This window comes from Apostichopus japonicus, chromosome 4, assembly GCF_037975245.1.
Source record: "Apostichopus japonicus isolate 1M-3 chromosome 4, ASM3797524v1, whole genome shotgun sequence".
NCBI lineage: Eukaryota > Metazoa > Echinodermata > Holothuroidea > Aspidochirotida > Stichopodidae > Apostichopus > Apostichopus japonicus.
Genome location: NC_092564.1, coordinates 19,660,439 through 19,687,147, shown reverse-complemented (window position 1 = coordinate 19,687,147; position 26,709 = coordinate 19,660,439). Strand labels below are relative to the sequence as shown.

The window sequence follows — 26,709 nt, the reverse complement described above, 5'->3', positions numbered from 1 at the left end:
CCACACAGTGAGTCGAATGATTAACAGCACGATAACTTTTTCTGTTCTAGGGACGGAATCTGATGCAGCTATTTGAGGAAGCCGAGCACTTTCCCTGGTCATTTGTGGATGATAATTCCTTCAATACAGCCGTCAGTTGGCTTCTGGAACAGAGCAATCCCTCCTGCGTCTTTCAGCAACGAGGCTACAATTTACGGTAAAGTCTTGCTCTGTTTACATAGAAAAAGAAGTCAACATTGTTTTCCATTTTTTTAAATTTAAATTTTATTCTCCACCATCAGTGTCACCACATTTTTAAGGCAATCCTTTTAACTTGACCGACTATCGATTTGAAAATGACCAGTAGAAGCTTGAAAATATGAAACATTTGACCAATTACAGACACAGATTCTCCAGAGCAATGTGTAATGATTTCATCACTAGTAATGTTGGCAGGATGAAGCAATGGATACCAACCAGAAGGACAGAAATTAAAATATTTTCTAGTTTAAATCAAAGTTAGAGGCTGGTTTTCATTATTCTATCTGAGCATACATGTACAGTTATTTTTCTTTTGAGTTCCAGTTCAGGGCTATTAGCACAAAGGTTTAAACAAGTTGGATCCAAATTTTTGGAAGTTGGTGGTATTCAAATATGGTAGTTTTATGTTAGTATGGTAGTTTAGTAGTGTGTGAACAACAAATCATATATGCTCTGTTGTTTAGTGTTTCATTGTTGGTGTTTGGGTCATGCAGAAGAAATAAAAGAGTAGTTTAGACAGTGTTGTGTTTAATAATCTGAAGAACTGCTGATCTTGGAAGTTCTTTATCAACTCAGTCACAAATTGAAAGAATTTCCTTTAAATATAAATTTTTAATAATTAACATTTGACAAATTGATATCTACATAAAGCTTCCTTAATCTGTCTCTGAACAATGTTTGTACGCTCTTAATATTAAACCGTACTACCAGGTTGATGCGTTCTGTAGCCGGGATGGGTCCTTCGTCACCACCAGAAGATTTCTCCCTGATGAAGCAGAGGTCCTACATCAACATGGTGGTCAGCCTCTTATGTAAATGCTCGGAGAGGAGAGACGTGAGGCAGAATGACTTCATCCAACCGGTCCAACAGATGCTGAAAGATGTTCAGATTTATTCATCCAGAGGTATGATGAACCAACTTTTTACAAAATTTCAGGAGAAAAAAAAAGAAGCTCCCATCAGCCACTGAGAGTATTTTCGAGGTATAAATGCAGATGAAAGATATCATGATGATGACCTGTCTGTTGTTGGTGAATTTGTGGCTGGTGATCCCCAGTTTACACTACACCATTTTACACTGCACTATTTCTTGTAGTTCCCCATTTTACACTGCACTATTTCTTGTAGTTCCCCATTTTACACTGCACTATTTCTTGTAGTTCCCAATTAGTGATTTAGTAAGAAACTTATTCACGCAAGCAGGTACCCCGACAGCAGTCGAATAGATGTCTCAAGCAGATCGTAAGCAACGATAATGATGAAACAAGCACCACAAGTGTGATAAAGGTGCATGGAAAGGTGTAAGTGTATGAGGGGTGAGTGGTGTGTGTGGTGTGAAAGGTGTGAATGGTGTGAGTGAAAGGTGTGAGTGGATGTACATCTATTTACATACACAAAAAAGATAATTGCTAAAGTAGCCATCCAGCCTGTGTTAACAGATCGTCAAGCCATTTATTTACTTGGGTGAACAGGAAATCACGCAAGGAAAGAATGATCATGTGACACCCGAGCATTGGCAACTTTAGCAGGGTCTTATTTTTTAGCAACGGTTAATGAATAAGTGCCCGAAATTTGCTCTGCCAGAGAAGTTTGTGTATAAATTTCTTTGGGTTAAACTAATGATTTATGTGTTTTTTTTTCTCCCCCTATTATCCTGTGTTTGTGTATATATTTCCATTGGGTTAAACTAATGATTTATGAATTTTTTTGTTTCTTCCCCGTATTATCCCGTCAGGTGGAGACAGTAAAGAATCCAGCAGTGAAGTCGTCCTGCTCCTGTCCATAGTGGTAGGCTTGTTAAATAATGCCTCGCCCCTCTACGGTGCACCACAGACCATCCTCAAGGCATTGAAGTCTTGGTTGTACATCTGTTCCGACAGCAGGATGGCGCTGAACATGGTGACAGCGTCCTGCCTCTCAATTGCATCTACCAAATTCATGGCCGATCTCGTGGAACTGAGTCTGGAAGCTCACTTCAAGTCAGGTACTGTCAATCGCCCAAATAATCTGTTTTTATTTTTAGTAATTGTACGTTGGGGGATCACATGTTCATCTTTCAGTTCTGAAATCGACTTTATTTTCCCTTGTATCCCCTTCTACATCGAATATGGTCGTACAATTCTATGTAAAATGACCGACTAGTTTGTAACTACAGGAGCACGAATTGGGAGATGGCAGAAAAAATGATTGGAAAAAGGTTTTTGTTGTGGACAAATTTATATACAGATTATATTGACAATACCATTTGCCAGGGTTGTAGTTGATGCAGGTGGTAACTGTTTGATTTACTATGTAGATTAGACAGATATTACACTGAACATGAAATGAACTGGTTTCAATTAACATAACAAGTGGAATTATTGTTGCTCTTTGAATGCTTGCATTCTTTTGGTTTTGCCCTGAAATGTGTTATCAACTGGCTGTCGGTGCATTTAATTAATGACTTGGACGAGATTTAGCACGAAATATAAGATGGAAATTATGGTGGACTTGGTGGAGGTTGAGGCTACGTGACTATGTTTACTTTCAGATGAAGACTACTTTTGTTAAGGTATTAAGCTTGTCTTGCGATGAAAATGCAGCAGTAAGGCATGTACAAGTTGCTATAAGATAAGATAAGATAAACTTTATTAAACCCCACAAAGGGTAACTGAATGCTCGCATAAACACAGTATTAAAAAAATACACTAAAATGTTACAAAAGGGCAAGAACAAATAAACAAAGCAGACATAAAAATAGTACACAGTGACAAATTAGCGTTTAAAATTTAAATTATGAAGTTTTATACATTGTGGAATAAAAGAAGAGGGGTGCCTATTTGTACTGGCCAACAGCAGCCTCATCCTACCATTCCGAGAGAACACTGTGTTGTCCAGACACACGTAGTGGGTGGTCATCGTCATTCATCATTTTTAGAGTTTATCTCCTAGGAGCCGTTGGTAGGACGAGGCCAAGGTTGGCTGACTTTCCCCGATTAAATTATCAATGATTTATCCACGGAGGATAAAAATATTTGTTTTTACAAAAAACTTTGACAGCTAAGCAAACATTCCAAGTTTATCAGGTCTCAAGGATAAATCAACAAGAAGATTACTTTAGCCTAATTAAAGCTAATTGAATATCTGATACCCAGATGATATCTCAGACCACCACCCTACTGTGATCCAACTTCCAGGAGTAGCCAATTTTTCAGCCATTCATTCCATCAAGCATATCTTGAGTCAGGGGCAAAGATATAGAGATGGGGGTATTATTCAACTAGCAATGTGGAATATTTTTCTTCTTTTCAGTATAAGTTATACATTGTTTTGTCATCAGAAAACCAATTTTAAACTTTCTGTACTGAAATATACTTTCAGGCAGCAGTAGGAGATGTTGCCACATCTCAAAGCAGCTTCTAAACATTCTTTTCTCTTTCTCATTTTGCTCTCCTTCATCAGATAACTTCAGCTCGCCAGAGGATTCATCCCACGGTTGGGCAGCGGTCGTATCCGTGTTACAACTTCCCGAGCTATCCCATGATGCCTTTGTGGCGGAATGCAAAGAATGCAACGCTTTCCTGACCTTATTTGCATACATGTCGCAACAGCTCACTCAGTGTCAATCGGTGGATGATGAATATACATTACTGAACAAACTGACCAATTGGACTGCAACTTGTAAATTAACGTAAGTGCGATATAGCTTTTAACTCTTTAAGTTTTTTCACAGCCTGACAAAAACAAAGGGGGGAAAAAACCAGCTTAGGGAATTTCGTATTAGCTATAAAAAAAACCCCATTCTTTTGTCTACTTACTAAGCATGAGTAAATTGATGAAATCGAAGAAAAAATTGACATGTGGCGTCTAGTCTGTTCTGCAAAACTTGTCCAAGCAAATAGATTTAGGTTAATGAATTCACTCTCCAGTTTGTTCACTTATGAATAGCAATGAAATATGGTGGAAACAAAATGTTCCCCAATCAGTGAATTGTCATTTAGCAGAATTACAGAAATAAAAGACCCTATGTGTTCTGATAAGAGCATTTGAAAATTGAGTTTTCCTCATGAAACATTAAATATTTGTTTTCCACCCATTTTTCAAGCAGTCCAGCCCAGGAACATGAAATCTTCCTGTGGTGTCACAAGGCATTGGAGCTATGCAATCGTCTGGTACAGTTTGGAATACCGCTGTGGAAAATCACCCAAATACTCAACACTTTTGCTAGTTTCTTGTCTCAAGTCGGAGAAGACCGTTCCTCGACTGGACTGCTCGGTGCAATAGGATTAGGGAGCAAGTCGGAGTTGTCTTTCAAGTGAGTGGTCACCATTCTGTCTATTTCTATGACTGGTGTGTTACTTGAATAACGAGTGATAGTAAACACACCACTGTAGTAATGCACCAGTGTGTAACAGTCTGAAATCATACTGGAAGATGACATTTCATTTGGTGTTTTACAATGATGAACAGTTATGTCATCATAGGAAACGGTGACATAGGACGTTTTACAGTCTGACATTGTTCTGGGAGATGTCATCCTCTGTTAATGGTGTGTATTGTACAGTGGTTCATTATTATACCATAAGGTGACATGCCACTCCAGATATACTGGGAGATGTCATCCTCTGTTAATGGTGTGTATTGTACAGTGTTTCATTATGATACCATAAGGTGACATGCCACTCCAGATATACTGGGAGATGTCATCCTCTGTTAATGGTGTGTGTTGTACAGTGTTTCATTATTATACCATAAGGTGACATGCCACTCCAGATATACTGGGAGATGTCATCCTCTGTTAATGGTGTGTGTTGTACAGTGTTTCATTATGATACCATAAGGTGACATGCCACTACAGATATACTGGGAGATGTCATCGTCTGTTAATGGTGTGTGTTGTACAGTGTTTCATTATGATACCATAAGGTGACATGCCACTCCAGATATACTGGGAGATGTCATCCTCTGTTAATTGTGTGTTGTACAGTGGATCATTGTTATACCATAAGGTGACATGCCACTACAGATATACTGGGAGATGTCATCGTCTGTTAATGGTGTGTGTTGTACAGTGTTTCATTATTATACCATAAGGTGACATGCCACTCCAGATATACTGGGAGATGTCATCGTCTGTTAATGGTGTGTGTTGTACAGTGTTTCATTATTATACCATAAGGTGACATGCCACTCCAGATATACTGGGAGATGTCATCCTCTGTTAATGGTGTGTTGTACAGTGTTTCATTATTATACCATAAGGTGACATGCCACTCCAGATATACTGGGAGATGTCATCGTCTGTTAATGGTGTGTGTTGTACAGTGTTTCATTATGATAGCATAAGGTGACATGCCACTCCAGATATACTGGGAGATGTCATCCTCTGTTAATGGTGTGTGTTGTACAGAGTCTTATTATGATACCATAAGGTGACATGCCACTACAGATATACTGGGAGATGTCATCCTCTGTTAATGGTGTTGTATTGTACAGTGGTTCATTGTTATACCATAAGGTGACATGCCACTCCAGATATACTGGGAGATGTCATCCTCTGTTAATGGTGTGTATTGTACAGTGGTTCATTATTATACCATAAGGTGACATGCCACTCCAGATATACTGGGAGATGTCATCCTCTGTTAATGGTGTGTATTGTACAGTGGTTCATTATTATACCATAAGGTGACATGCCACTCCAGATATACTGGGAGATGTCATCCTCTGTTAATGGTGTGTGTTGTACAGTGGATCATTATTATACCATAAGGTGACATGCCACTCCAGATATACTGGGAGATGTCATCGTCTGTTAATGGTGTGTGTTGTACAGTGTTTCATTATGATACCATAAGGTGACATGCCACTCCAGATATACTGGGAGATGTCATCCTCTGTTAATTGTGTGTTGTACAGTGGATCATTGTTATACCATAAGGTGACATGCCACTACAGATATACTGGGAGATGTCATCCTCTGTTAATGGTGTTGTATTGTACAGTGGTTCATTGTTATACCATAAGGTGACATGCCACTCCAGATATACTGGGAGATGTCATCCTCTGTTAATGGTGTGTATTGTACAGTGGTTCATTATTATACCATAAGGTGACATGCCACTCCAGATATACTGGGAGATGTCATCCTCTGTTAATGGTGTGTATTGTACAGTGGTTCATTATTATACCATAAGGTGACATGCCACTCCAGATATACTGGGAGATGTCATCGTCTGTTAATGGTGTGTGTTGTACAGTGGATCATTATTATACCATAAGGTGACATGCCACTCCAGATATACTGGGAGATGTCATCGTCTGTTAATGGTGTGTGTTGTACAGTGTTTCATTATGATACCATAAGGTGACATGCCACTCCAGATATACTGGGAGATGTCATCCTCTGTTAATGGTGTGTTGTACAGTGTTTCATTATTATACCATAAGGTGACATGCCACTCCAGATATACTGGGAGATGTCATCGTCTGTTAATGGTGTGTGTTGTACAGTGTTTCATTATTATACCATAAGGTGACATGCCACTCCAGATATACTGGGAGATGTCATCCTCTGTTAATGGTGTGTGTTGTACAGTGTTTCATTATTATACCATAAGGTGACATGCCACTCCAGATATACTGGGAGATGTCATCCTCTGTTAATGGTGTGTAGTGTACAGTGGTTCATTATTATACCATAAGGTGACATGCCACTCCAGATATACTGGGAGATGTCATCGTCTGTTAATGGTGTGTGTTGTACAGTGTTTCATTATGATACCATAAGGTGACATGCCACTCCAGATATACTGGGAGATGTCATCCTCTGTTAATGGTGTGTGTTGTACAGTGTTTCATTATTATACCATAAGGTGACATGCCACTACAGATATACTGGGAGATGTCATCGTCTGTTAATGGTGTGTGTTGTACAGTGTTTCATTATTATACCATAAGGTGACATGCCACTCCAGATATACTGGGAGATGTCATCCTCTGTTAATGGTGTGTGTTGTACAGTGTTTCATTATTATACCATAAGGTGACATGCCACTACAGATATACTGGGAGATGTCATCCTCTGTTAATGGTGTTGTATTGTACAGTGGTTCATTGTTATACCATAAGGTGACATGCCACTCCAGATATACTGGGAGATGTCATCGTCTGTTAATGGTATGTGTTGTACAGTGTTTCATTATTATACCATAAGGTGACATGCCACTCCAGATATACTGGGAGATGTCATCGTCTGTTAATGGTGTGTGTTGTACAGTGTTTCATTATTATACCATAAGGTGACATGCCACTCCAGATATACTGGGAGATGTCATCCTCTGTTAATGGTGTGTGTTGTACAGTGTTTCATTATGATACCATAAGGTGACATGCCACTCCAGATATACTGGGAGATGTCATCCTCTGTTAATGGTGTGTATTGTACAGTGGTTCATTATTATACCATAAGGTGACATGCCACTCCAGATATACTGGGAGATGTCATCCTCTGTTAATGGTGTTGTGTTGTACAGTGGTTCATTATTATACCATAAGGTGACATGCCACTCCAGATATACTGGGAGATGTCATCCTCTGTTAATGGTGTGTATTGTACAGTGGTTCATTGTTATACCATAAGGTGACATGCCACTCCAGATATACTGGGAGATGTCATCCTCTGTTAATGGTGTTGTATTGTACAGTGGTTCATTGTTATACAATGTTACTCCAGATATACTGGGAGATCACTTATCCTTTACATATTTCTCTCTTGCATCAGGTTTCGTTTATCAGCCAGGTGCATCGCATGCTTCATTTTTGCGCAGCTACCTCAAGATGGCAAGTTACGATTGCTAGCACACGACCCGGGAGCAATCAATGAGCCTGTGCATGCTGCAGCCAATCAGAACATTCCACGACCGTCTGCTAGCGCGAAAGATGCTCTCAAGGCAGTGGATGCTGCGATAAGCAGCAAGGGATACGCCCAGTGGAAAGCTTACACCCAATCCATCAAGCTTATTATCCTAGATCCGACTAAATGCATCACCGATACACCTTGGCTGGTCTCAAAGTTAGTTAAGGATTTATTTCCAGACTTTCATTGTCTGGACTTGCTAACATCCAAATAAGTATTTCAGTTGCATGTGAGAATCTGTCAGTTTTGCTGCACGCCCCATAGTAACTGAATTATCATGCAAACTGGAGAAACGGAAATGAACAAGGGTGGCATGCCGTTTTGCTGGGAATTACTTGTATAGGCACTGTCAAAAAGAATGAATTACTCCAAAGAATGATGTGTTAAGGCACTGAAGAGAAGAATGAAGTACTCCACAGACTGACGTGTTCAGGCACTGACAAAAAGAATGAATTACTCCACAGACTGACGTGTTTAGGCACTGTCGAAAAAAGAATGAATTACTCCACAGACCGACGTGTTTAGGCACTGTCGAAAGGAATGAAGTACTCCACAGACTGACGTGTTTAGGCACTGTCGAAAAGAATGAATTACTCCACAGACTGACGTGTTTAGGCACTGTCGAAAAGAATGAAGTACTCCACAGACTGACGTGTTTAGGCACTGTCGAAAAAGAATGAAGTACTCCACAGACCCACGTGTTTAGGCAGTCGAAAAGAATGAATTACTCCACAGACCGACGTGTTTAGGCACTGACGAAAGAATGAATTGCTCCACAGACTGACGTGTTTAGGCACTGTCGAAAAGAATGAATTACTCCACAGACTGATGTGTTTAGGCACTGTCGAAAAGAATGAATTACTCCACAGACCGACGTGTTTAGGCACTGACGAATAGAATGAAGTACTCCACAGACTGACGTGTTTAGGCACTGTCGAAAAGAATGAATTACTCCAAAGAATGACGTGTTTAGGCACTGTCGAAAAGAATGAATTACTCCAAAGAATGACGTGTTAAGGCACTGAAGAGAAGAATGAAGTGCTCCACAGACCGACGTGTTTAGGCACTGTCGAAAAGAATGAATTACTCCACAGACCGACGTGTTTAGGCACTGTCGAAAAGAATGAAGTACTCCACAGACCGACGTGTTCAGGCACTGTCGAAAAGAATGAAGTACTCCACAAACTGACGTGTTCAGGCACTGTCGAAAAGAATGAATTACTCCACAGACTGACGTGTTGAGGCACTGACGAAAAGAATGAATTACTCCACAGACTGACGTGTTTAGGCACTGACGAAAAGAATGAATTACTCCGCAGACTGACGTGTTTAGGCACTGAAGAAAAGAATGAATTACTCCGCAGACTGACGTGTTTAGGCACTGAAGAAAAGAATGAATTACTCCGCAGACTGACGTGTTTAGGCACTGAAGAAAAGAATGAATTACTCCGCAGACTGACGTGTTTAGGCACTGAAGAAAAGAATGAATTACTCCGCAGACTGACGTGTTTAGGCACTGAAGAAAAGAATGAATTACTTTCCCCCCCCCCCCAAAGAAAAGAAGGCAATTCTCTGTTCATTCTATTGGTGCTATTGCTTTCAGACTGTTATTAAGCAAGGTATTTGTGTATTATCTTAGTGAAAGAAATATAAGCATATTAAAACAAAAATTTACTAACATTGGATTTCATATTAATTATGAATGCTAGAGATTAGTGTAATATCTAGCGTGACAGTTAACATTGGATATTAAGTTTTAGTAATCACTAACACAGCTGAGAGATTTTACAGATGTGTGATTGCTGAACAACAACAACTGTGCATCATATAAAATGTTTATATATCTGGAATGGATGGAGACTTCAAAAATGTAAAAAAGGATGATCTTTGTTAGCATGCTGAATTAGATCTGAAATAGTATTAGTTGAGCAAATGGTACAACATATTTCCAAAGGGCTTTGCAGTATTTATAAGGTAGAAACCTTTGTATTTTCTAGAACCAAGAGTAAGTTAAACCTAATAGCAGCAAAATAAACATACACAATTATTGGTAAGTGGATGTGGTAATGATTGATTGATCAGGAGAACTGATTGAAAAAAAATAAAATAGCTGAGTGAAGACAATTTCAACAGATGGACCAGACCAAAATCTGGCAACAAAGAACCGTCCAAAATGTTCCACCTGAAAAGGTCCAGGCCCCTTAAGACTTCAGCTTGAGCATGAAACTGGCCTACCCTGCACAGTGCAGCATTTGCTTCTCTGTAGCTGAAAGAATACAAATTTGCCAGAAATTGTCAACCTGAGAAAGCTGCCATTTCAGGTGTTGGGCTAGGTGTATTATGTCAATTGTTTTTCGCACTAAAACGAAATTGATCGCTTTTTAATCTCATCACGATTTTTACATTTGTATGGATATAAAATTTCTTTGCATGGGTACTTAAGTTTGTGCAATTGTTTTACAGTTTGAATATTCAGAGTTTAACAATTAAAGCAAAGCTAATATCTAGTATAATCTATATTGATATGTAGTTAAACACCCTCATTTCATGTTTGTAAAAAAAAATACAGCATATGTACGTGAAAGGGTGAAAGGACATCTTACGTATTCATTGATTTGCATTTGCTGGTTGACGTTTGAATACTTAGCATAGCAGGTATGAAGTGCTGAAGTTACCATATGACCACGGAATTGGACCAGACTCTATTCTACTGAACCTAAGGACAGCCCTGCACAGGCGCGTAGCCAGGAATTTGCCAAGGGAGGGGCGAAACTGTAGATTCGGCATTGCAAACTAACTAAGCGGAGCGCCACCATGGTTGGCGCGAAGCATACAAGAAAATTTTGGCTGTAAATGCCTCCCAGATCGCTGGAAATGGCACTTCCCAGGCCTTGTAAGTTGCATTTTAGCATTTTCTCTTTTGAAAATACTAGCGATATCATAAAAACATTAAATTTAAAAAAAAAAAATATGCTCAAGGGGGGCGGCTGCCCCCTTCGCCCCCCCCCTTGGTTACGCGCCTGGCCCTGCAACAGTGTTTGTTACTAACAAGACGCTGAAAAAGGCTGATTGCGTCGACTACATGCCACTTTGAAGTGGATGTGCACTTTGCAAAATGGATGTGACCAGCATTGGATAATTATATTACTTTGATAATATATTACTTAATTATATTAATAACAAATTCTTAAATAAAAAGTCAAAGAGAGGACAGGTAGTGTTCCATTTGTATATTACAATATTATCCATGCATTATATGCATGATCAAAAAAAGGGCAGAATTCTATTGTGCTTGGCAATGAACATAAAAAAAAAAAAAAAATAGTTATGATACAAGATTCCTGACATGATTATTTTGATATACCAGTAGTAAAAAGGTAACCCTCTGAGGTAAAGTGTTTTTAATTCCTTGAAAATTACAATGTGATACGGGAGTTATTAGTAGCTGTAAAATAATGACAGCAATTTATGATTCCCACAACAACACATGGGCTGGAAAAAAAAAAAAAAATCTTAGTAAAATAAATAATCAGGTGATATAGAAGAAAACTGTGGGTAACATGTTTTTAACATATAGAGGCTGCTCATTATGCAGCACACAGTTATCAATGTCAGTAGTATTAAAACAGTTTGGCAAGTAGGTAACTAGGTAGCCACAAATGTTGAGAAGCTTCAAGATGGCTAATAATGCAGGCAGGCATAATAATGCAGGCAGGCATAATAATGCAGGCAGGCAATAGACTACAAGGTACCCATGACAGGCAGTGGGGTAACAAGGTCACAAGTTAAGGACTTTGTGAACACCTGTGCAAAGATTGTTAGAGGGGGTATATGAATTTTACATTGGCACAGCCAAATGGACTACCTGGAATTCAAGGAGTGGCCATACCTTGCTTATGGACTGACAATTACAGCAGGAAAAGTGTAGCAGGCTATCAGCAAGTAATTATCTTGTTGAAGATCATGGTGTGCCATTTGCTGCCATATGACTGCCATATGTGCCATGGCTGCCCTCTACAGCAAATACTGTTATGTGAAGCTTCTCACTTTTTTCTTTCGTTAAGCGACTGTTATCAGAAATACCAATTGACTTAAATTGGGTGATATGTACACTGCAGCAATTACAACATGATTATATCTCTGCCCCTTTAAGAAATCCTAGGCAGAAACACTGATGGCTATACAAACATACATATAAAAAAAAGTCTTTTGAAGCATTTTGATCATTTACAAATAAAAAACTTTGCTTTTGAAGCTATGAAATGATTTCTACTGGCTCTTCATCCACACACGAAAGAGAAAAAACACAACCTAATGGCCAACGAACATCGACGCAGACTAAAAAGGTTATCGGATGAGGTACTCTTAAAAAAAAAAACATATCCCATTCCGTTTAACTGCTGCTCCCCTCCCCGACCCTTCTGTCACTCACAACACCCGTAAATTTATTTTATTTTCAACTAAACCCCTGAGATATCAATGTGTGCTTTTCCTGCTCCCCTCCCTCTTTCTAAACTTGACGTTACCCAAGATATGAGCCTGGGGATGAAAAGAAAAAACCCAAATAATTTCATCCAGTAGTCCTTGAACATAAATTGTATCTAAATAATAATCACTTTGAAGAAAAGGTTACAATGCATTCTATAAATATTCATTGGAAAAAAATATATAAATATGTAGACATTTTCCACTTGTTAAATCAAACAAACAATATGGCAAAATTTTCCACCCTTAAAGGTTATCAGTATTGCTCCACACTATGGAGGATCAGAGCCTATACTGATGACCTTAATGGCGGCCGACAAGATGATGTGTTCTCCTTCTTGGTTTATCCTTTAAAAAGGAGAGAAACAAAATTGATACACTAAAATTTCAAGGAAATGTTGAGGCTTGAGAAAATGTAAAAATATGTTAACAATGTCCTTAACATCCTATGACGTGGTTTTCAACACGTCTATGACTTCAGTACAAAGAAACGTCTCTAGTTTACCTGAAAGAATAACAAGCAGGAACAGATCCAGGACTTGGATGGGATGTGTTACCCTGTGGTCATTGAAGCTAAGTAGGAGTCTGCATGCATCCTCCTCTCCTCCCCCTCCTCAAAAAAATTGTGCTGAAAGCTGCTTTTGAATATATGAGATTGAATAGATCGATCTCTTCCCCCTTCCCCCTCCCACACATCCCTTCCCTGGATCTGCACTTGCCTACTACCACATAATCAGCAATCTTAGCTTCATTTCCCTTCTGCCAGAGGTGTAAACCAACCTCATTGGCAGTTTAGTTTAACAAATACATTTGCAGATGGCAATTAAGAATCCAGTTGGGACAATTTCTTTTCTTATTTTTTTTTTTATATATATATATACACCGTTCACACATGTCTAGCCGAAACACCCCCTGCTCCTTTTGCGTACACAAAGCTTTGCTGTATGTTACTTATACTACAAAGTAAATGCTCTGAGAATATTGTAATATATGAAATTATCAATTGTCTGGTGAAATTCAATGACTGCTTTGCAAAAATCACAAATAAACATCGGTTGAAATAAATCAATATTACTTTACAATTGTTACAGATATGAAAAAAAACTTCTTCCAATAACATATGGCATAAACCCTTGTACATAGTAGAAGTGTCCAGCCACCAACATTCAATAAAAAACAGTCACTTTCTGGTAACCAGCCGATAAGGTTGACTTTATTACAAATATTGAAGATCAGCCTCCTGATGTGAGCATTAAGAGTAGCGAGAGTAAACAAGAGGTCACCAAGTTTTCTTCACTTTACAAAATATTGTAAAGTGTCCCTAACGCCACTCCTATTTTCCGCAATACCCACATATATTTTCTTCTACAACATACATATTACTATTGCCTTAGCTGCACAGAAATAGATACCATCACCCTACAAAGGCACCAGTACAGTATGTGGACAAGATAAGAGAGATCATGGATTACAAATTTAGAATTTCTGCAACAAATTGTGCAAGTTGAGCTCACATATACAAGTTCCCCAACTTCAGACCCACAAAAACACCCCAATGCCCGGGCCAGTGCATAGTGATGGTACCTTTGCCACAAAATGCAAACTGTCTGCAACACCAGAGCAGATCAATGATAAAAGTGCTTCTTCTTAAAGGAGACTAGCAGAGCAGGTGGTTAAAGCACAACAGTATAGACCTGTGACGTGGGTACTAATACAACCAATTCACCTACAACATATGTCTCTGGTTGTCTTGGTCCTAGGATTATCACCAGCACATTCACAGCATCTATGCTGGAACACTATGACAGATCCACTGATGTGAGTACTCTCTGTAACAGGACCACATTGACCAGCATATATGCTGGAACACTGACAGATCCACTGATGCGAGTACTCTCTGTAACAGGACCACATTGACCAGCATATATGCTGGAACACTATGACAGATCCACTGATGCGAGTACTCTCTGTAACAGGACCACGTTGACCAGCATATATGCTGGAACACTATGACAGATCCACTGATGCTAGTAATCTCTGTAACAGGACCACGTTGACCAGCATATATGCTGGAACACTATGACAGATCCACTGATGCGAGTAATCTCTGTAACAGGACCACGTTGACCAGCATATATGCTGGAACACTATGACAGATCCACTGATGCTAGTAATCTCTGTAACAGGACCACGTTGACCAGCATATATGCTGGAACACTATGACAGATCCACTGATGCTAGTAATCTCTGTAACAGGACCACGTTGACCAGCATATATGCTGGAACACTATGACAGATCCACTGATGCGAGTACTCGTTGGAACAGGACCACGTTGACCAGCATATATGCTGGAACACTATGACAGATCCACTGATGCGAGTAATCTCTGCTCTGTAAATGTTAACCTTTAAAACCTTTCCAATGGAACCGGCCTATATATACTTATACACATTGAAAACATTAACATGTCTGTAATCCCAGTTTATATTATGATACCCAGTATTATTATAAAGTAGATATACAAATAGATACCATCCACACTAAAACATACCTCTGTACTAACTTTAAAATACATAGTCAACACTTCCAAAAAAAAAAAACAAACAAAAAAGTAACATCGTCACGTTTAACTCTTCATGCTGAAGCTTTCAGAAAATGAACATTTAAAAAAAAATGTCACTAAAATATACAAAAACTGTGAGAAGAAATTGGCAGAAAAACTTGATACTTGATTGGTTTGTCCCTGGGAAGTAAAGGATACTACCAAGCAATCACCATAATTTCCAAGAATGATTTCAAAACATTCCGTTGAAAATTACACAAAATATCAAGGTTGGGAGGAGTACCTGGCGGGTGGGTTTTTTTTCATCCAGGAGTGGAGTATAGAAAAAAAAAAACCCGTCAAATTTACAAATTCTCCATAGGAGTGAAACCCTTTTTTTTTTTTTATATCAAGAACTACATCCTATCTTAGACTGACCAGATATTTGAATGGACAGAGTGCACCATGAATTAAATGCTATTAAAAATAGAAAGGGAAAAAGAAAGAAAAAAAAAGAGGGAAGAAAAATTATATATAGATATATATATATATAGAGAGAGAGAGAGAGAGAGAGAGAGAGAGACGAGGTAGAAGTCAAAGGTTAGCTTTCAATATCCTGATAGCTAAGAGTATGTTTGTCTTTTCTCCTTACTGGTGAAAAGGGGCAACCATGAAAATACTAATCCAGTCTAGAACAAAACCTGAGATTTAAACAACAAAAAGGCCTACTGTCTTGTCTTCATTTCTACTTTTTCCATTTCCTTACAACTTGTCTAATTTTGTTTTCCTTCTTCGACAACTAAAGACTAAAAAGAACTGCAAACCCATGGTTAAGATAAAGATTATTTAGGATAACTCCCCATTCCCTTTCCCCCCATCCCTTCCTCCCCCACCCCCCTCCCCCCCCCCCGCCAACAAAAGAAGAAGAAGAAGAAGAAGAAGATGCCAAGCATGTGCATATAACAATGGAACTGTACAATACAAAATATGAAATCTATATTTGTGTAGGTTATAACGACAAGATTTCCACGGAGAGGAGGTAGATTATCGATAAAACTTATATAAACGAAGAGGGGCACCTTCTTTCTTATCGGAGCTAAAAATTGTAGTAAAGGTACTTTTCCCCTTCTATATTATTTGTTCATAGAAATAAAGAAGTCTCAAATTTGTTATTTGATGGAATATTACATCTATGCATTCTCAATTGACATAGTATACAGCAACACTGCATACAAACATCATATCTACATCATATATGTACATCATATGTGTACATATCATATGTACATTATATGTACATAAAATGTACCTTATAGGTGTACATATCATATGTACATCAAATGTACATCATATGTACATTATATATGTACATCATGTGTACATATCATATGTACATCATATGTGTACATCATATGTGTACATCAAATGTACATGCATCATATGTGTACATCATATGTATACATATCATATGTACATCATATGTACTTCAAATGTACCTTATATGTGTACATATCATATGTACATCATATGTACATAATATATGTACATCATGTGTACATATCATATGTACATCATATGTACATGCATCATATGTGTACATCATATGTACATCATATGTACATGCATCATATGTGTACATCATATGTACATCATATGTACATGCATCATATACATGTATACATATCATATGTATACATATCATATGTACATCAAATGTACCTTATATGTGTACATATCATATGTACATCACATGTACATAATATATGTACATCATGTGTACATATCATATGTACATCATGTGTACATCATATGTATACATCATATGTACATCATATGTACATCATACATGAAAAGGTGGAGTCCGTCTACACAGACTAACAGATAAATGCACCACAGACAACAAGCCATCTTTACACTCCTTGTCCATTTCTCAAGGTATTTGAGACACAAAGTTGCTGAAGAAAATCAGAGTATACATAAAAGGAGGGGAGTGGGGGGAGGAATTATCATCTTTTACTTGCCTGATCTATGAAAGGCTTTATGCTTGCTAAGAATTTTTTGAATCACGTAGATAACAACCTATAAATGAACAATTACCAGAGATTTACCACTGAAGATGAAGCAGGAATTACCAATTTAGTGAGGGCAGAGAGTGACCTCACATACTACCCCCACCCCCCCCCCCCCCTTCACCAAACTAGAATAGTGCAGTTGCAACGTTTCATGTAGATGAATATCTATCACAACCAAACAACATTTCTCACCAAATCTCCACAAGATACACTAATGACTGCTAAAAAGCTTTCCTTTTGGCCTCAAAAGTGCATCATGTGCTGTTTAAGTAAAGCCTCAAAAAGTTCATGAAAGCCACTTAATTCTGCCCCAATTTCTTGTAAGTAGGCTTCAAAGTAGGCTTGGCATTGATATCGCAGCTATTTAATCTGCGGTAGGTGTAAGCCAAGTCTTAATGTTTGTCTTCAAAGATGATAAACTTTCCTCAAACATTCAACCTATGTGGTGACGCATTTATGCAACAACACAGTTATTCGTCAGGAATACCTGATGGAAAAAGTACATGGTTACTACGGTAACCAGCTGTTTTAAGAACACTGCATACTCTCATCAATGCAGTTGTTTGGACACCCATACATGCAACTCATCGAAGATATAAATTACGTTATGTTACTATGGTAACCAGCTGTTTTAAAAACACTGCATACTCTCACCAATACAGTTGTTTGGACACCCATACATGCAACTCATCGAAGATATAAATTACTTTATATTACTATGGTAACCAGCTGTTTTAAGAACACTGCATACTCTCACCAATACAGTTGTTTAAACACCCATACATGCAACTCATCGAAGATATAAATTACTTTGTTACTATGGTAACCAGCTGTTTTAAGAACACTGCATACTCTCACCAATACAGTTGTTTGGACACCCATACATGCAACTCATCGAAGATATAAATTACTTTGTTACTATGGTAACCAGCTGTTTTAAGAACACTGCATACTCTCATCAATACAGTTGTTTGGACACCCATACATACAATTCATCTAAGAGATAAATTATGTTTTGTTACTATGGTAACCAGCATTTTCAAGAATACTGCATGCTCTCATCAATACAGTTGTTTGGACACCCATACATACAATTCATCTAAGAGATAAATTACGTTATGTTACTATGGTAACCAGCATTTTCAAGAATACTGCATGCTCTCATCAATACAGTTTGGACACCCATACATGCAATTCATCTAATTCATCAAATAAATAAATAAAATAATAAATCTAATTCATCAATTCATCTGTGGAGTGTTAGCTCATTGGTTAACCCGGTGCCTTTCAATCATAAGGTCCCCGGTACACTCCCAGATTAATGTATGTAGTCCAGTTACAGAGTTGTTGACAATTCATAATCATGGACGTTAAATATGAATGTAAGATACTGACTTCGGTCAGCTTGCGGCTTTGATAAGCCAATGAGGCTTCTTCGCGAGTTCCTGCTTGCAGGAGGATCTATAAACTACATACATACAGGACATAACTTACTTTATGCAAGTCCAACTATGCCAGGGATTTAGGTGGTCCCTACAAACGAGTCAAGCCAGTAATTTCTTCAAAACATTTTTTCCATCCAATTTTGGAAATAATATATCCATCTGTTTACGACCGTTGATACAGTCACATTCTCTGTCTATGGTAAACAAGCCTACATATATACAAAACCATGATATAGTCTAAATAGCTTAATATGAACCGTGATAAAGTACACGGTAAATATACTCATTCGTAAAAGATGACATTTGGCAAAAAGGAATAACTGAATTAGTTGGCTGCAACTTTTGACCTGAGTGCAAAAAACCAAAAACATTTAAAATGAGTTCAGCGCTGAAGAGGATTTAATTATGTTTGTTGAAATTTTCCATTAGATCTGGAAGTTTTTCAACTAATTTTGTGAAATATAATTGAGAGGTCATGTTGGCATGTAAAGGTCATCCATATTCCTGCCAGATTCTTTTAGCACTTTAAAATTCCCCTCAAAGCTTTTAATAGCACTTCTCAGCAAGTCCAACTCTGTTCTGAGAAATAGAGATCGGTTCACCCGAGACAATCAGGTTTTCAGATTTTGGGGACTGACTGATTTGAGAGTGACAAGAAAAAATGCTTGTTGAAGTTTTCACATACAGTGCAATAATCAAATCATTATTTGACTTTGTAAGAGGGAAAGGGAGGGAAGGGCATGGGGGGGCAGGGGTTATACCGAAGGAAGGGCATGTCCTTGGAAATGATAAAAAGGTAATATTGTGGTTTTTTGAGGATAAAGTGGTAAACATAAGAAGGTTAGTTGGCTTGGAGGGCTTTCATATTAACACAAGCTCCTGAGGTATAGAGAAATGAGTGATCCTTATGAATCCCAATGAATAAAATCCAAAGTAGAGACTTAACTTAGTATGTCAAAATGGGAGGGAAAATATGGAGGTCATACCTTTGCAAAAAAAGTATCAGTCCACTTTTTTTGCAGATCCTTGAGAGTTCAAATATATCATTATCTACTACGTAGCATTTCATGGATCAAAGCAACACTTGGTAACAAATAGAATATTAAAAAAAAAATAATAATAATAATAATCACAATACTTCATATTATTTAAATAGAATACCAAAAAAAAAAAAAACCCAAAGAATTTCTGAGTTGAAAAGTTATCAAGCAAGATCGTAGCTCTGATGCGTAGTTATATCTCATATTGTTAGATCTTATACCTGACCAGAGTCACACCTCTACATCCGCTGAGAGAATACAAAGCTCTCTTACTTAAATATTTTAGGATATTTATCGACTTTCTATGATTCTTGTCACTCCTTCCGCACTTGAGGAAGCAGCACGATGTAAGACTAACTTGTGCATAATAAAGACCCATGCAAAGCCAAGATGAAACAGAGATTGGCAGTCTTGTGTTCCCCCCCCCCCCCCTTCTGTGTTTGTGTTTGTTTTTTGTGTGTGTTGTTGATTTCTTCTTGTGCAGATATCCTGAGATGTTGTTTTCGTTTTTCTTTTCTGAATTTGTTGAGACCGGCCGTCGCGGCCCGAGCAAACTGAGACCTATTGAATGGGACCGTCTTTGAATGGTTTCGATGAGGAACCACGATCAGATAGAGCACATCAAGGTGGGATATTGACTCAAAAACACTACTGGTTTAATATTTTTTTAAATTTTTCTCTTTCCCCTCTCCCCCCCCCCCCTGCTTATGTTTTAACTTCTCTGTTTGGTTGTTGAAATGTTGATGACTACTATTAAAAACAAGTTTATATCTTATTAACCTTCCAATGGTACTAACCTGACAGTATAACTAACAGTATAACTCAGAAGAAGAAGAAGAGTTTAACAAATACAAACAAATACAAACGTTACCTCAGTTTCTATTCTTCTTCTAATTTCCTTTTTTTCTTTTTTCTTTTGTATAAAGATAAAACTCTATTGAGGACAATGAAGACATTATTTCTCTTTTTTTCCCCCTTTTTTTGTTTTTTTCCAACTTACTCCAATGGACTGGTTGTCACCTGAGAACACCCAAAGGTCACTTCCCTGAGGTCATAAGTTCATACAGTCTCCATTGTAGATTCACAACGTTTTTTCGTTGTGTGTGTGTGTGTGTGCGTGTTTACGCGTTTGTGGAGAATTCTTCAGAATTTTAGAATGCGTCTTGTGTTTTTTTTGTTTTGTATATAAATGTACTAGACGAGAACACATACACGATTTATTTACATAATACACGTAGTATGCTGTTCCATGTAGAGAGTTCCTCCCCCTTCGGAGGCCGCCTACTTATAACCAATTGTCCTACGCTGGGCCCACGACCCCCACGAGTGAGCCCCCGACTAATACACGTTGTCACTCATTTCTTCTAAGACCCGTTCCAGAAAGTCGGGACTGGTGTCGCACCCACCGTTCCCGTCGCCGAAAAGATCGCCGGATAACCCGCTGTCGCAGTCGAGGCTAGCCGTGTCGCTGCTCTGGTCGCAAAGGTGTATGCTGCCACCTTCGGCAGCGCCTCGGCTGCTCTTGGACGACGAGACGTGATCTCTCAAATGTTTTTCTCGGAGTTGCCAGGTTTGCCCCTGTCCCTGCCAGGTTTGCCCCCGTCCCTGAGGTGGAGCAGTGTTCGCCAACGTTGACGACGCTGATGATGATGATGCCCTATGCTTCTCTGAGGTAGTAGCTGGCCACGATGAGCTCGAATACAACTCGGCGTTTCTCCCTCCCCGCTCGCGGCAGTGGCTGTCGGCGGGACGTCTCTGACTGGTTGATGCCTCGCCGCCGCCCTCTCCGAGACTGTGGTACGAGGCGTGACGTTTATCTTCCGAGAGAATGTCTAGCTTCACGTCGGCAGCGGCTCTATGCGGTCTCGGGTTGGCCTTATGATGATTTACTTCTGGTTGACGGCTGGTTGAGGTACTCTGGACGTCCCCAGAATCTTCTTGAGGTATTAAATGAGGTATATCCTGGGAGGTATCTACTTGAGGAGGTTCGCTGTAATGTATCGTCAGGAAAGGCTCTTCTGCGGAGGGCACGGCATCCAGGTTGGCACCTTGAACTGGCAACTCTATCTCCCTGTGATGATGAACCTACGGGAGGGAAACAGAATCCAAAGCATTTTCATCAAGGCAAACAGCATCCCAACAAACAAAGAAAACATTAATGTCAATAGTTTCAGGGAGATCTCCCCTGTAAGACAGCAAATATTTAACCACTGTCATCATAGTCAGGACAGGTTTTACTACAATGTGGCCAACAGATGAAATGTAAAAACACTTTTTCTCTTCCAAAGTTATTAGACAATACCTGCAGAACAAGTCTATCAGCAGCAGTTAGCTGTCGCCCTCTCTTCATCAAATCCTCCATCTCAAATTCTGTTTGCAAGATGGACAGTTGATAAGCGCTGGGCTTAGCGCATCCCTTCCTCCCTCCTCCGCGGCAACCTCTGATGTGAGTGGGGGTGCCGATTCTGGTCGATGAGCTACGGCATTGAATATCGTTATGGTAACAGAGGGTGTGGCTGAAGGGGACACAAAACAGATTTTTTTTAAAATATTTTATTGTGGATTCACAATGATGAAGTGACGCACTAACTTCAAGCTGTAAAATATACCGCACTGGCCATTTTCAGGGATTCGACCAGTTTTCCGCCTTCCAGATCGCTAGGGCCAACGAAGAAACGTTCGCCATGCCCCAGACACAAGGACTGTACCACCAACGTTCTCAGCCCCTCCACCACAGTTTGGGCTTTAGGTCAGGAAAAAATGTTGGTTTTTGTTGCCCAAGGCACTTTCAGACTTTTCTGACTCATTATGAGAGTGCATATAAGTGTTAATGTAACTGTTTGGCTTTTATAGACCCACTTTGGTCATGGATCCCCTGTGAACTGCTTTGCCATCATGCAACCAACCCCCACCTCCTCCCCCAACTAGAGGTTCTACATGGGTTTAGTGCAGGCTTGGTGAGAGGGGGGTTCAGGGATATACATCCCACAGACAGGGGATCCCAGGGGGACATATGGGGTGAAGATTGTGTCGAAATTTCTCTCATGTACTTTCTTTTAGGTAAAGAATAAAACATAGGCGGCCATGGGCATTACAGTATATAGTAAAAGGAATATTTAATGGCAGTCTATTGGGTATATGAAAAAAATCCATAATTTTTTCATCGCCAGTCCTAGTTTGGGGATTTTTCATCCTATAATTCAGGAGAAGTGAATTTCAGAACCTCACACCAACTTAAACTAATATATTTTGAACAGTGGAGAACGATGTGCGCTGTGACGTCAAGCTGCACTGCAGCGAGGAAAGTTCAAATTTCTGGAAGTAAAATAGCGATTTAGATGGAAATTTCTCTGTGAAGTTGCAAGTTAGCAATCTTTTGAAGAGTTAAAATGTTCTAGAATTCCCTAACCCGGTTTTCTTCATTATATGTTGTTCAGATATTTGTTATTTGAGCGATTTTCAGAATCACAGCCATACGCGAAGTCTGTACAGAGTCCTGTGTATTGTATCAAGGCCAAGCTTAGAGTGAGATCTGATCGATTCTTACCAACGTGCCGCAATGACGTCACCTCTCGACATAAGTCAACGTTTCTGGCAGGATGGGCCAACATTTCAAGCACTCTATCACAGAAACTAAAATTCATCAAAGTGCAAGGCTAAGGGTGAAAGGACTGGATTCCATTTTTCACTAAAATATTCCTTTAATATTAATATCATCATTAGGTTATATATATATATTTATATATATGTATAGATACATGCACCATAAAACAAGTGGTAAGAGCTTAATTGTTTACTACACATCAGACTGACGCTACTACTAGTTTTAGCTACTGTTGTCAAATACGAACTACGCCCTCTAACTTACCGGTGGTGGTACACTAGTAGGCTGACACACACTGTGATGCAGAGCAGTGCCAAGCAGACTCCTGTTAGGATGCCACTGCGTAAATCTGCAAAATTGTTGCTAGGAGCATCTGTTGGTACAATCAAAACTACAGTATGAAATGTTTTTCCCGAAAGGAAATGAGGGAGGCATTGAAGAACTGAGCATGCATAGACTCCGGACGTGTGACCTGATTCATTCGCAGATGACATGGCAAGGGTCCTACCTGTAAGGAGTAAGATTGTCACAGGGGTTCTACTTGTAACTAGTAAGGTTGGCCAGTTATATACATTTTTGGGGTAGCCGAATGAGAACTTTATTTCAGAATGCATAAAAATATGTTTTCCTTATACCTCCTCTGCCTTGCAAGCAGTTTTGTTTGTTTTTATATAGGTAAACTTCCATTTTCGGTTTTATTTAAACTATAACTAACCCTATCAACAAAATGATACTAATCAAAGCTGCTGGTACACAGACTCACTGCGAGTCAATTATTAAATGAGTTGTTGCATAGATTACAATATTTGTCACAGGGGTTCTACTCGTAATGCGTAAGGTTGGCATGCATAAGGTTAGCATGTATTATAAATTTTTGGAGTAGCCGAATGAGAACTTTATTTCAGAATACATCAAAACATATGTGTGTTCCTTATTTGTCTTCTGCCGTTTAAGTAGTTATTTTTGTTATAGATGTATTTCCAGTTTTTGCTTTTTATTTAAAGCCAACTTATGTTACCCCTATCAACATAATGGTACTAACCAAAGCATCTGGTGCATGGCTCTCACAGAGAGTCAAAGTTGTTACATCGATTACAATAGGCTACCATATATTAATAAATACCACAAAAAAAACTAAAAAACACTGCTGTGATATATTCCAATGAGATCTTCTTCAAAAGTAAATTTGATAAATAGGGATAAAACACTGAAACCGCGCCAATGTTCAATCTACAAATCCCTTATAAACTAATATGAAGGTTTGACTACGTACAAATGTTAGCCACCGAGGTCTCTGCATAGATGGGAGCGGTGGATGGTCCTGCTCCAACGCTAGTGTTTGCTGACACCTTAATAGTGTATGCAGTCCCTGAATCTAGGTTCACCAGTTCCAAAGAGATCATACCTTCATGATCTTTGCTCACTGGAAGGAAAAAAAGAGAATAAGACAGATTTTTAAAATTTATTCATACTTGGTGAAAATTTCTTGAATCTGATTGGCCCGTTGTCATCAGCTGACCGTGCATTAACCAATAGAAAATGCACGGAGAACACACCAGTGGTGGACGACTTTTAAATGACATTGCATTTTGTAATATTTATCGCAGAGTCTCAAACCTTCAACTGCGTATGAAACTGACTCATCTCGGTATCAAATCGGGCCTACAGTTGAGTGTAAGCGATTTAGATGACGACGGGAATGTTGCAGACCATACAGAGAGAGAGAATAGGTTTGCAAAACGATTCGGATCGGGGAAGAAAGAAACAAAGCCAATTAACCTCTCCTAAGATAAGAATGACCTAGTTATCTTCATGTCACATCATGAATAAATTACAGATGTAATAAAGTCTAAAGGCTTAAGACATATATTTTACAGAGCAAGTGTCAGTGTGTCTATAGTTTTCTTTCTTTTTTTCCCAGATACAATTAATAACACCTTTACAATAAAAATCACTTCATTTGCAAAATAATACCTAACCAACGTATTAAACCAACGTTTGGACCCTCCACACGGTTGGAAATCGTTTCCCGTGGTGATATATTTTTCGACCATTTCAAATTGAAGGAAAACAGAAGCAGTTATTTGGAGGAGCAGTACATGTATGACCATTGTAGACTTCGGCAGACTGAACTCTTCGGGATTAACATTTTAATCAAGTTAGAGTCAGCCGGGTCGATGTGCTTCCACTTTTGCATCACTCAGTATCCCAGAGAATTTTGATTAAACCTTTAAATATATGGTTAATTACCTGCTAATATGATTTTGTGCCAACCCTTTGAGATAGTTTTTGAGCTGCAGTAGAATACGGTGTAATAGGTGATCTTGCCGTTGGGTACGGCGGGTGGGTACCAGGTCACGTTAAGTGAAGTAGCGCCGAGGCTGTACCCACTCAGCCGGGTAGGAGGAGATCCAGGAGCTAGAGAGGACAGAGAGAGAGAGAGACAGGGAAAAATATAAAAATATACATCGATATCTGCTGTTTGTTCACAGGAATTTCAACAAATCGTGTTCAGACTTTTGGTGAAGTTGTTAATTCAAGATGCCCTGGCCACTGCCAGTGTGGTGAAACACCGTAAAACGGTTCCATCGTAGTTCAGAAACTCAAATATGTATCATCTGTGACCGAGAGGGAAAATATATGACACTGTCCGGTGCCCTTCAAACAACATAAATGACCAAATTTTGTCGAGCATGATGAAAGTGTACAATACCAAGATAGAAATCTTGCCCAAATGAAACGGCTTAAAGAATGCTGAGATATTGTCTGCACAGGATGACTTGAAATATTAGGTTTTGAGAATTCATACAAAAGGTTCTTAGTCGAGCCCAAGAAAAACAAAATATATGTGAATAGCAGTCAAGCTTGCTTCAATGCGATAACAATTTTCAACGGTATTTGTAACTGATTGTTCGTTCGCTTCTACCGAGGCATGGAACTGAATATTAGCATGTAACCAAATGACGATTACAACCATTCTTCCTGTTTCGTGATCCCATTTTCTTTCATAATTTCACGGTATATCGGACAGCTATTGCATGGGAAGTCTCTTCGAATACACAAAACACCTCTCACGATTCTTTCTGAGCAAAACAAATTTTGTGGTACATATTTCCTTCGTTTTGGTAACAGTTTGTTTTTAAAGCTCTTTCTCAAATTTCTCATTACTTTTTTTTCCATCTGACACCCACCACCCCCACCCCCACCCCTCACCCATACAGCTATTCCATCATCCTCTCTTCTAAAGACTCTGACTTACTTGATTCCAATGTTCTGCAGTACATCAGCTGACTATACAATCCCGAAATGTTCACCTTCACTTTCATCTGGTAAATGGTATACGGTAACAAATTCCTCAAGTTAACATGTGTGTCTGGACTGTA

At 38.9% G+C, this 26,709-nt stretch overlaps 2 protein-coding genes across 3 annotated transcripts in view; one reads left to right on the top strand and one right to left on the bottom strand.

The window, feature by feature from the left end:
• Positions 1–9,685, top strand: part of LOC139966737 (ectopic P granules protein 5 homolog) — a 51,147-nt gene extending 41,462 nt beyond the window's left edge. The window contains exons 37-42 of the mRNA XM_071970056.1: positions 51–196; positions 952–1,145; positions 1,976–2,224; positions 3,682–3,910; positions 4,328–4,534; positions 8,003–9,685. Coding sequence (XP_071826157.1) covers positions 51–196; positions 952–1,145; positions 1,976–2,224; positions 3,682–3,910; positions 4,328–4,534; positions 8,003–8,351 — 1,374 coding nt within the window. The 3' untranslated portion in view covers positions 8,352–9,685. The remainder of the gene's footprint in view (positions 1–50; positions 197–951; positions 1,146–1,975; positions 2,225–3,681; positions 3,911–4,327; positions 4,535–8,002) is intronic.
• A 1,667-nt stretch (positions 9,686–11,352) lies between these two features.
• The window catches only part of LOC139966738 (protogenin-like), a 131,421-nt gene continuing 116,064 nt past the window's right edge, over positions 11,353–26,709 (bottom strand). For both annotated transcript variants that reach the window (XM_071970058.1, XM_071970057.1), the window contains exons 13-18: positions 26,586–26,704; positions 25,577–25,744; positions 24,600–24,749; positions 23,591–23,699; positions 22,025–22,238; positions 11,353–21,807 (exon numbers count right to left, since the gene is read on the bottom strand). In XM_071970058.1, coding sequence (XP_071826159.1) covers positions 21,061–21,807; positions 22,025–22,238; positions 23,591–23,699; positions 24,600–24,749; positions 25,577–25,744; positions 26,586–26,704 — 1,507 coding nt within the window. In that variant the 3' untranslated portion in view covers positions 11,353–21,060. The remainder of the gene's footprint in view (positions 21,808–22,024; positions 22,239–23,590; positions 23,700–24,599; positions 24,750–25,576; positions 25,745–26,585; positions 26,705–26,709) is intronic.